General features: G+C 59.4%; 1 protein-coding gene across 1 annotated transcript in view; it reads right to left on the bottom strand.

Annotated features, from left to right (window-relative positions):
- The window catches only part of TMIE (transmembrane inner ear), a 10167-nt gene extending 3652 nt beyond the window's left edge, over positions 1 to 6515 (bottom strand). The window contains exons 1-4 of the mRNA XM_027769290.1: positions 6489 to 6515; positions 6086 to 6263; positions 5007 to 5083; positions 2192 to 2309 (exon numbers count right to left, since the gene is read on the bottom strand). Coding sequence (XP_027625091.1) covers positions 2192 to 2309; positions 5007 to 5083; positions 6086 to 6263; positions 6489 to 6515 — 400 coding nt within the window. The remainder of the gene's footprint in view (positions 1 to 2191; positions 2310 to 5006; positions 5084 to 6085; positions 6264 to 6488) is intronic.
- Between the last annotated feature and the right edge of the window lie 4673 nt (positions 6516 to 11188).

Below are 11188 nucleotides of genomic sequence, written 5' to 3'. Positions count from 1 at the left end.
TCCAGCGGCACCTGGGTCAGCAAAGCAGCGAACCCCTCTCCTATGAAACCTTAGCAAAAGGAATGGGCTTCCTCTCCCACCGCCAGCACCCAGCACCCTCCTTTGCCTGGTGGGACCCTCTGTGGGACTGCTCCAGGCCTCAGCAGCCGCCCCAACCTGGCGGGGTGTGCACGTGACCTTCTGTCCCAGCCCCCCATTCCGGGAGGCGGGCTGTGGGAAGGGCTGCCAGCTGTTTCTGCTGGGACTTTGCACCAAGCTCCCAGACCCAGGAGAGGGACAGTCTGCTTTTAATTGAGGCGGGCGTGAGTCATTCCCAGGGGATGCTATTGGACAAGGCGGGGTTGGAGGCCACATCTGCTGGGTGTCTGGGGCGCCCTGGTGGAAGTGGCTTAGTTGGGGCCCTGGGTGTGGGCCCTTTCAGCTGGCCAAACTGCAGGAAAAGCATCAGGAGACCAGCCGCAGGGAAAAATGACACGTCCTTCTCGTCCTCGTTCAGTGGAGTCCCCTGTAATTACCATAATTGCCATGTGGCTGGCTCCCCGGGTCCGGCAGAATGCTCCGGGTCACTATTGGCCCGTCAGCCCCCCCTTGGGGACTTGGTGTGGATCAGGAGGTGCCAGAAACCACGGAGGGCCTCCTGCGGGCGTCTAGCGGAGTAGCGCTGCCCGGAATTGTTGCTCTGAGCCCGCGGAGGTGGTGCCGGGGGCGGAGTCAAGGGCGCTGGGGGCGGTGCTCCCGCGGCAGAGGGGGCGGGGCGCGCTACTCACTGATGGACAGCACGAAGAGCGAGAAGATGCCCACCACGTGCCACAGGCGCATGTCCCAGAACACCACTGTCTCCTTGGTCAGCGGGGGCGGCTTGGGCTTCGGCGGGGCCGTGCTGGGCTGCGGACCAGGAGGAAGCAGCATGAGGCAGGCAGAGGTCGGTGCACTGGGGCTGGGGCGAGGGGCCTGGGTCTCTGCAAGGACTTAGCCGGAGCATTCCAGAATCACCTGCCGTGAAGCATCTTACACCCAACACGCTAGACGGAGCCGTTATCCAAAGCCTAGAGGCGCAAACTGGACCCCAGTCCCAGCGGGCGGGACGCCCCTTCAGGCACAGCCCTCGTGGTAGGTTGATGCTAAATGTGTTTTTCAAGACACTGGGCGGGGATTCGCTTTGCTTGCTCATCTCTCCATGGGGCGGGGAGGTGGAGCTGGGAGTCAGGGCCCGCCACCAGGTGGCCTCGTGGAGGCCAGAGTACCCACAGGCCAGGAGATCAATTGCCCACGACGCAATAGTGACACCTGCAGGCCAAAAGATGTCAGTGCAGCTGCAGCAAGCCCGAGCAGAGCACTGCCTGCCACCTCCCACCTTCCCAGGTCCTGGGGGAATGAAGGGTCATGGCTTCCCAGGGACTTGGGGACATGGGCTTTTCCTGGCTATCTAGAGCCACAGCTCTAGCAAAGCAGCGAACCCCTCTCCTATGAAATGTTAGCAAAAGGAATGGGCTTCCTCTCCCACCGCCAGCACCCAGCACCCTCCTTTGCCTGGTGGGACCCTCTGTGGGACTGCTCCAGGCCTCAGCAGCCGCCCCAACCTGGCCGGGTTTACACGTGACCTTCTGTCCCAGCCCCCCATTCCGGGAGGCGGGCTGTGGGAAGGGCTGCCAGCTGTTTCTGCTGGGACTTTGCACCAAGCTCCCAGACCCAGGAGAGGGACAGTCTGCTTTTAATTGAGGCGGGCGTGAGTCATTCCCAGGGGATGCTATTGGACAAGGCGGGGTTGGAGGCCACATCTGCTGGGTGTCTGGGGCGCCCTGGTGGAAGTGGCTTCTTTGGGGCCCTGGGTGTGGGCCCTTTCAGCTGGCCAAACTGCAGGAAAAGCATCAGGAGACCAGCCGCAGGGAAAAATGACACGTCCTTCTCGTCCTCGTTCAGTGGAGTCCCCTGTAATTACCATAATTGCCATGTGGCTGGCTCCCCGGGTCCGGCAGAATGCTCCGGGTCACTATTGGCCCGTCAGCCCCCCCTTGGGGACTTGGTGTGGATCAGGAGGTGCCAGAAACCACGGAGGGCCTCCTGCGGGCGTCTAGCGGAGTAGCGCTGCCCGGAATTGTTGCTCTGAGCCCGCGGAGGTGGTGCCGGGGGCGGAGTCAAGGGCGCTGGGGGCGGTGCTCCCGCGGCAGAGGGGGCGGGGCGCGCTACTCACTGATGGACAGCACGAAGAGCGAGAAGATGCCCACCACGTGCCACAGGCGCATGTCCCAGAACACCACTGTCTCCTTGGTCAGCGGGGGCGGCTTGGGCTTCGGCGGGGCCGTGCTGGGCTGCGGACCAGGAGGAAGCAGCATGAGGCAGGCAGAGGTCGGTGCACTGGGGCTGGGGCGAGGGGCCTGGGTCTCTGCAAGGACTTAGCCGGAGCATTCCAGAATCACCTGCCGTGAAGCATCTTACACCCAACACGCTAGACGGAGCCGTTATCCAAAGCCTAGAGGCGCAAACTGGACCCCAGTCCCAGCGGGCGGGACGCCCCTTCAGGCACAGCCCTCGTGGTAGGTTGATGCTAAATGTGTTTTTCAAGACACTGGGCGGGGATTCGCTTTGCTTGCTCATCTCTCCATGGGGCGGGGAGGTGGAGCTGGGAGTCAGGGCCCGCCACCAGGTGGCCTCGTGGAGGCCAGAGTACCCACAGGCCAGGAGATCAATTGCCCACGACGCAATAGTGACACCTGCAGGCCAAAAGATGTCAGTGCAGCTGCAGCAAGCCCGAGCAGAGCACTGCCTGCCACCTCCCACCTTCCCAGGTCCTGGGGGAATGAAGGGTCATGGCTTCCCAGGGACTTGGGGACATGGGCTTTTCCTGGCTATCTAGAGCCACAGCTCTGCCTCATGTAATCAGTAACACCTGTGTCTGACCAGCAAGGGACGTGATCAAGTTCGACAGAGGGGCCAGGGTGGGAGTCAGTGCCCAGAGGGAGAGCGGACCCCGGGGTCTGTGCCATGCACTGTTTCCTGATCAGCCAAGGCCAGGCACTCAGGCCCTCCGGCTCTCTGTAACTCAGCCATCTGCCCGCTCTCACCCTTGGCCGTTCATGGATCAGGCCTTTCCAGGAGCTAGACACTCGCTCATCCAAGGGACGCTCGTCTTCAGGATGGTCGGAGACACTCAGAGAGGACCAGTGGCCTGTCCCAGATCACCCCAAGAATCTGTGCCTTAGGCCGGTACATGACTCCCCGGCTCTTTATGCCAGGGCGCACTAGGGTGGGAGCCTGAGTTTCTCCATCGATAACTAAGTAGGGCAGGTCCGGGAGTCCCCAAGGTGCTCTCTCTACCCAGATAAGACACCATTCCTCGGTGTCGTCCCCTGGGAGAACGTGTGGTCAGACATATACGCGAGATCGGGGAACACGTGGTACTGGGCACATGTGTGGCTGGGGCACACGTGGATGTGGTCAGGCACGTGTCTATGGCATCAGGGTCAGATCTTGGCAGTGGTAGGGGTCCCTAAATCTGAGGTCTGTGTGTTGGCCCACAGGGCTGAGTGACTGCTAGACTCTGAGGGACAAAGTCAAGTCCGATTCTGGGCCAAGGCAGCGTGGGCTCATGCGCTCCTGCTGGGCTTGCTGTGGCTGGGGCTGGGCCCCCCTCACTCCTGGTAGGCAGGGAAGGTGGCAGGGAACAGCCAGGCATCTCCTATCAGGGGACCCCTATGATGGGCCCTGCTGGGGGTCTGATTTGGAAATCTCGGAGTCCCCTGCCTCCTTTGGAGCCTCACGGCCATGGTGGGCGACACCTGCAGAGCTGGGGTAGGTGGTGACTCCAGCCCCAGCCCAGGCGTCTCTCCAGTGTTTCCCTGGAGGGCAGGGCTAGGGCCTTGCTCAGGCTGGGGGCAGATGGGGGTGGATGGACGCCAAATGCCATGTCCCTGGCTGAGCTGGGCCAACTGGCTCAACCGCCCCCGTCCTCCCTGGCCTCTGCCTGCACCCAGGCCAGCTCAGTGCCTGTACCCAAGGCCTTGGGATGGCAGCAAGGGGCCTGAGCATGAGTGTGCGCCACCACCAGGGGCTCGCGCCAGCCTGGCTCCCATACAGGGCCACCCGAGCCGACACCAGACGCCAGACAGCCCCCGGCCACGCCCCCTGGTCAGCAGCAGCAGGGACAGACTATCAGGGTGCAGGCTCTGTCCGGCCTCCCTCAGACCCTCCGTTCAGGGCTCTGCCTGCTGCCTGCATGGCCTGACCTCCCTGCTCAGCCTGTCCTCTCTGCTCCGACCTGCCCCCTCCTCCCTGCCCCTGCCTGCACAGGCCCCACCCCCACTTCTCCCTAGCCCTGGTTCTGGGCCTTCTCCTCACGGCCCAGAATTCTAGATCTGCTCTACTGCCTCCACCCAGGGCCCCATCCAGGCACAGCAGGAGTGGGGACAGAGGGACCCACGTCCCGCCCCACCTCCAAGCTCAGCCAAGACCCTGACCAGCCACCCGGGCCTTCCTTGCCCCTTCTGCCTGCCCTGAAACCTTTAAATGCTCGGCATCCTCACCAGGACTGGGTCAGACAGACCCCCACCCCAGCCCCGGCCCTGCCCTCCCACCCTCTCCTCAACCTGCTGTCCCCCCTCCACCCTGGATCACCCAAGGCTACCCTGCCCCATCCCACAGGGTCTCTGGAGGATCCCTGGGGGCAGAGGCTGTTCCCTGCAGAAGACCCTGAGTTCAGGGTCTAGATCCGCCCCTCAGACTGGGGGACCAGGAAGCCAGGGGCTGAGCATCCCCTTCCAGTGAGACCCACCAGGGAGGGACTGCGCCACCGGGTCAGACTGGGATCCTGATGATGACCGTGAATGTTCCGGGAATGGGAGGATGCCCATCAGACCAGGGACCCTAAGGGTGAGAGCTGGGATCCCCAGGCAATGCCGCCAGGCCGGGTGTCCTAGGGCAGGGAGGAGGCGCTCCCAGCCCCTGCCTGGGTGGACCGCGGGTGGACAGCCACCAGAGCCCTCTGCCCCCGCCGCACGGCCGCACCTCACCTCCACCAGCTGCCCGGCGACCCCCGCGAGGCAAACCCCCAGCACGGCACCGCCCAGCGCCCAGAGGGGCCCCGCGCCTGAAATGACCCCCAAGGGAGATGGTCATGCTGCAATCCCTTCTCCTCCATTTGCCTCTCAGGATAGGAAGGCCCGCCCTGCCGGAGATCGCACTCCAGACCCCGCTCGCCCGCACACTGAGCTGGGGTGCGTAGCAGGGAGGGCAGGCTGGGCGCGGGTCCTTAACCAACAGGTCCCCTTCCCCTCCCCGCCGAGACTCAGTTTCTCCATCTGGGACGAGGGGAGGGGCGGGAGTCTGCTGATCCAGGCAGCCCTTCCCCTTCTCGTTCTGACGTTCTGCATTTGAAAAAAGTACTGGACTTGGGGTGGGGGGGAGCGCAGCGGGGGTTGCCATGGTGACAGGCGCTCAGGGATGTCCTGGGCTAGCTGGGCTGGCTTCCTGCCCAGAGGCAGCTCTGGTCACCCTGGACACCAGAGCCGAGAGGAGGGTGGGGGCTGGGGACGATAAGGTCAGCCATGCTGGAGCTCAGGAAGGTTCCCAAGGGACCCCCGAGTCTTCCGCCCCCAGGACAGGGTAGGCTGTCCCCAGAGGGGCTGGAGGACCTGTTCTGACCCTGGCTGACTTGCATCTGAGCGGTCCCCTTGACCTCACAAGCTGGTCCTGACCCCATATACAACACTGACCACGCAGGGGTGAAGGGACATTTATTTTTATTTATTTTATTTTATTTATCATCATTATTATTTTTTACTTTGCAACAGGGCATGCACACTCACCAGTAAGAGAGAGAGTGTGAGAAAGCAAGCCGCCAGGTCCAGGACTTGAACGGCGGTCAGTCATGTGGGAGTCCAGCGCCTTAACCACCATGCCACCTGCTGGCCTGTGGAGGGAGGTTTTGAGGTGCTTCGGACCCCTGGGGAGGAGTGGAAAACTCAGGAAGAGGTGTGGGGAGGCCTGGAGACACCTTTGCCCACCCCGGGCTCCCGCCTTTCCTTCCTTCTGTGACTGGGAGAAGCAGCCCTGGTCACCCAGGACACCAGTGAGACCTGTCCAGACTTGCGTGGCCTGGTTCCCCCAGCAAGTCCTTGCCGAAGAGCTGGGGCTTGTGGGTCAGAGCCTCCTGGGCCTTCGGCCTGCAGGTGCCGCAGCTGGGCGAGGACACAGGAGGCAGCGGAGGAGCAGAGGACCAGCGCAGAACTCTGCAGGCCGCGGGGCGTGCAGATGACAGGGCAGGAGACCTGCCGGCAAAGGACAGCGGGCTCAGGGCATCCACTGAGGGGACCCTCCACGGTGGAGGCCAAGTCTGGGGGCTGTGTGGGCTGGGCCGTCTCATCCCCCTAGGTGGGCCCTGGCCAGGCAAACAGGAAGTCCACAAAGGCCCTGATCACTCGCTGACCACAACTCTCCCCCAGCCACTTCCTCATGTCATGGGTCACAGGCCAGGCTTGGGAAACCACACTGACCATCCAGGGAGGTCGCTGTCGGGACATGGGGTCAGAGAGGCCGGAGCAGGCTGGTTAAATAAGTGAACCTGACCAGGCAAACCATGCCTGCTCTCGCCTCTACTTCCTCAGCCCATGCGGAGCTCAAGTAGGGGTCCCCGGATGAGAAAGGTCGCCTGGCTCTTCCAGGTGGCATGGGCAGCCCCTGCTGCTTATGGGGCTCCAGCCCACAGCCCAGCCCAGGCTGGGGGCATTAGCGTGTTCTGTCTATCAACAAGTGGGGTCAGGGGGCCGAACAGTGGCGCAGCAGTAAAACGTGACCCTCTGTGGGGCTGCCCAGCGTGGGAAAGTTCCAGGTTTGCATCTGGAGACCTCCCTGAATCCCCCGAGCATGGCCATGCCCATGTCGGGGCTGGCTGAGGCTCGAGGTTGGTCACAACATCGAGACTTAGGGGTGTTGTCTCTCTGGCCCTCTCTCGGTCTCTGTCTCCTTTTTTCCCTCAAGGAGAAGAGGTTATTTTTAGGTTTTTGCGATAGGGCACCTGTGCTCACTGGACAGAGACAGAGAGAGGGAAAGTGAGAAATCACCCGAGGGGACATGGCCATGCTGCAGTCCCTTCTCCTCCATTGTCCTCTCCGGATTTTAGACACGGACGCACATGTGCTCAGTGTGATTTTCAGGCCACGGAGTCCAAGACTCGAAATGCAGTCGGCCACACGGGAGTGCAGGACCTTAATCACTGTGCCCCCGCTGGCCCCGGAAAGAAATAAACTTCAAAAACACTGTTTTAGGGCCAGCAGGGGCATGGTGGCTAGGTTGGCTGGGTCCTGTATGACCACCATGTCATTCGAGTCTTGGACCCCGCAGCTTGAGAAACATGCCAGGCATGTATGTATGCACGCATGCGCGTGTGCCCCAAATCTCTAAAGTTGGGAGAAACGGAGAAGGGGTTGTGAAGTGACCATTCCCCATGGGGGATGCTTTTTCACTTTCTCTCTGGCAACTGCATGCTCTCTGTGGCCAAAAATTTTTGTTTAAAGTTTTTTTAATGAGTTATTTTAATTTTATTTATTATTATTACTATTATTAATTTGACCGGGGGTGGGGGAGAAGCGAGAAAGCAAGCCACCAGATCTGGGACCCGAACTGAGGTCAACCATGTGGGAATCTAGCGCCTTCACTATGTCACCTCCCAGCCCCTCAAATTGTTTTGTTTTGTTTTTTGAGAAAGAGAGATGTTTGCTAATAGGGCACGTGCACTCACCAGAGAGACAGAGACGAAAAGCAAGGAATCATTCTCCTTTCGGGATTTTGGGCACACATGCACATGCACCTGGTGTGAGTTTCAAGTCTCTGAGTCTGGGATTCGAACCTCGATCAGCCATGTGGGAGTCCAGCGATGTAAGCATTGTGCCATCTGCTGGTCCCATTCCCCAAATTGTTTTTTAAAAGGGGCTGGCCCCATAGTGCAGCAGTTAAGCACTGTCCAGAGGACATTGGATCCTATGTGCTTGATTGCAGTTCAAATCTCAAAGAAGCTTAAAAATACACTGGGCAAGTGTGTGTGCCAGGAGCCTGCAGGGATGAAAAACTGGAGGAATAAGGATTTCGGCCTGACCAGGCCCCACGCGTTCTGGCTCTCTCTTGCGTTCACATGTATCCCCTGGCATTAAAAAAATAACAATAATAATAATAAAGGAGGAAGTAGGCCAAGCTCAGAGAAGAAATCTAAAAAGAACAGTAAAATGTTCAGATGTGTCCTCACGTTCCGACCCGGCCACTTCCCCACCGGAGCTTCTGCTCCCTGCAGGCTGGCACCCAGCACTGGCTCATTCTTAAAATAGCTGTTCTGGAAGCCTTAGTGCAGCTTTAAGCTTTATTAGCTTCAGAAGTACAAAGCTACAAGAGACTTCATTTGAAAGTTTAAGTATTTAAATTTCCGTTGTGGGGGCTGTGGTGGTTAAGGTGCTGGACTCCCACATGGCCAACCATGGTTCGAGTACGGACCTGGCAGCCCTCTTTCCTACTTTCTCTCTCTCTGGTCAAATTAAAAAATAATAATGATAATGAATAAAATTAAATAAATAATTTTTTAAGGGACCAGCGGATGGCATAATAGTTACATCGCTGGACTCCCACATGGTTGGCCGAGGTTCAAGTCCCAGACATTGTGGCTTAAAACGTGTCAGATACGTGTGCGTGCATGCCCAAAATCCCAAGAGGAGAACGGAGGAGAAGGGATTACAGTGTGGACATCCCCCTGGGGGGTGATTTCTCACTTTCTGTCTCTGTCTCTGTCTCTCTGGCAAGCACATGCACCCTATAGCAAAAACTTCTCTAAAAAAAGAAAGACAAATTCCGTTTCGGGGGGCCAGCAGGTGGCGTAGTGGTTACAGCACTAGTGGCTACAGTGTTGGACTCCGTCATGGCTGACACCTGGCCAGACCAGGTGACTTGAAAATCACATGGGGAGGGGGGGCAGTAGATGGCATAATGGTTATGTTCCCAGACTCCCACGTAGTTGACTACAGTCTGAGTCCCAGACCCGGCGGCTTAAAACTCACACCCGATATGTGTGCGTGCGTGCCCAAGATCCCAAGAGGAGAATGGAGGAGAAGGGATTGCAGCATGGCCATCTCCCCAGGGGGTGACTTCTCGCTTTCTGTCTCTCTGTCTCTCTCTGTCCCTCTGGGAGTGCACGTGCCCTATAGCAAAAATCTCTCTTAAAAAAAAAAAAAAGAAAGAAACGGGGGCCAGCAGGTGGCTGGACTCCCACATGGCTGACCGCGGTACGAGTCCCGGGTCTGGCAGTTTGCTTTCCTTTTCTCTCTCTCTGTCTCCCTCTGGTCGATTTCAAAGAATAGAATAAAATAATGGCAAGGAATAAAATTAAATAATTTTTTAAAGAAAAATAAGAAAATCATACTGGGAGCAGGTATATGCATGCCCAAAATCCCAGCAAGGGAATGGAGGAGAAGGGATTGTGGGTAACCATCCCCCAGGGGGCGATTTCTCACTTTCCCTCTCTCTGTCTCTGTTTCTCAAGTACACATGCCCTATGGAAAATGTCTTAAATAAAGAAAGAAAGAAATTTCCTTTTTACCTCCTAAAGATGCAAAATCTGACCGAAATAATTTAAAAATTACTCTAAATCCACAGAATTGGCCAGGTGGTGGCGTTGTCGTGGACAGCCGCACCCACATGTACGGGGTCTTGGGTTTGCATCCCAGGGCCTCTCTCTGCATATCGGACATGTGTGTCCCACCCATGATCTGGGCTGGCTGGGCCGACGTGGGTGGTGGCATGAGGACCCTGTTGGGGTGACTATGGTTGGGCGTTTAAGCGGTCTCCCGTTCTCCACATCAAGCCCTGAGCTCAGGTGAACATCTGGAAAGCTGGTCTCTTCCACCCTGACGGGCCTTCCGACATTCAGTGTGACTCACTCTCCCGTTCACTCCGCGGAATTGAAGCCCAGAGAGGGGCTGCACCTTACTGAAGTCACACAGGAACTGGGGCCTCCCCCTCAGTCTTCTGCCTCCAACCCAGGGCTCTGCCCTCCACCCAGCACTGTTTCGGCTTCTTGTGAAGCCCCCACATGGACGCCGTGGCCCCCAGGAGACTGTGGCCTGCCCCGTGTGGTGGCGTGAATGCTGGCCTGCAGGACCCTGCTCAGACCTGTGCTATTTTTAGTGCCTGTGTGTTTCCTGGAGGGACCCAGTGCAGCCTCCAGAGCCTCTGGGCTGGAACTGTGGGCAAGACGTCGGGCAGGGGCCAGAGGCCAGGTCTCTCTCAAAGCCTGACACCCTGGAGTTTAAGTTTCAGCTCCAGGGGGGACCCCTCCCATTCACAAAATCAGGCTGGGGTCCCAGGCCTGGACTCGGCCTGGGGCAGGGCAGGGCACGGAGCGACATGGCTGGGGCCTGGGACACAGCAGCAGGGCCTGCTGGGAACCGGCTGTCCCTGACCTCGTTGGCCCCAGTCCCGGCCCAGAATAGCACTGGGGCTGGGCCGGGCCTGGGTCAGAGCTGCATGTGCGTGAGCACTGGCTGCGTGGGAGCGCGTGTGCATTCTGTAGCTGTGGGAGTCTGAGTGCGTGTGGGTCTCCATGTGTCCAGAATCGCAGGTGCCGTCAACACACACGTGTGTGTTCCCTGGAGCAGTGTGAGTCTGGTCCCTGTGGATGGGCCCATGATCTGCACACGCGTGCCCAGGTAGAGGGCCGTGTGTGTAGCATAGAGGCCCTGGCGCAGGTTCGTGCCCCACCACGATCCTGCCTGGGGACCGCACGTGCGTGCCAGGGTGGGGAGTGGCGCAGGAGGTGTGCACGTTCGTGGAGACTGGGCGGCGGCCCTGGGCTGTGCTGCAGAGGCCACCGCCAGGCAGGTCTAGTAGAGGCTGCTCTGTGCACTGCCAGGGGCCCAGAGGCCCTCCCGGCCCCAAGTGAGGGGGCTGGGCAGGCCCTGCCCCATTTGGGCATAAGGGAACTGGGTCACCAGTGAGCCTGGAAGCCCCCCCCCCCAAGCTCGGTCGGCCTTCAATTCCCCTAGAAGTGGCAGAACAGGAAGGCTGGGCCCTGGGGAGGAAGCTGAGGGAGCCCTTCCCTTCCTGCCTCAGCCCAGCTGCTAGCACGGATGAGCAAACTGAGGCTCAGAGACCGGGATCCCACCTGCCCTGCTCAGGCCCCCCCCACCCGTGTGTCCCTAGCAGGGAGGCCGGTCGC

This window comes from Tupaia chinensis, unplaced genomic scaffold (assembly GCF_000334495.1).
Source record: "Tupaia chinensis unplaced genomic scaffold, TupChi_1.0 Scaffold149184_1, whole genome shotgun sequence".
NCBI lineage: Eukaryota > Metazoa > Chordata > Mammalia > Scandentia > Tupaiidae > Tupaia > Tupaia belangeri.
This window is presented reverse-complemented; position numbering and strand designations above follow the sequence as displayed.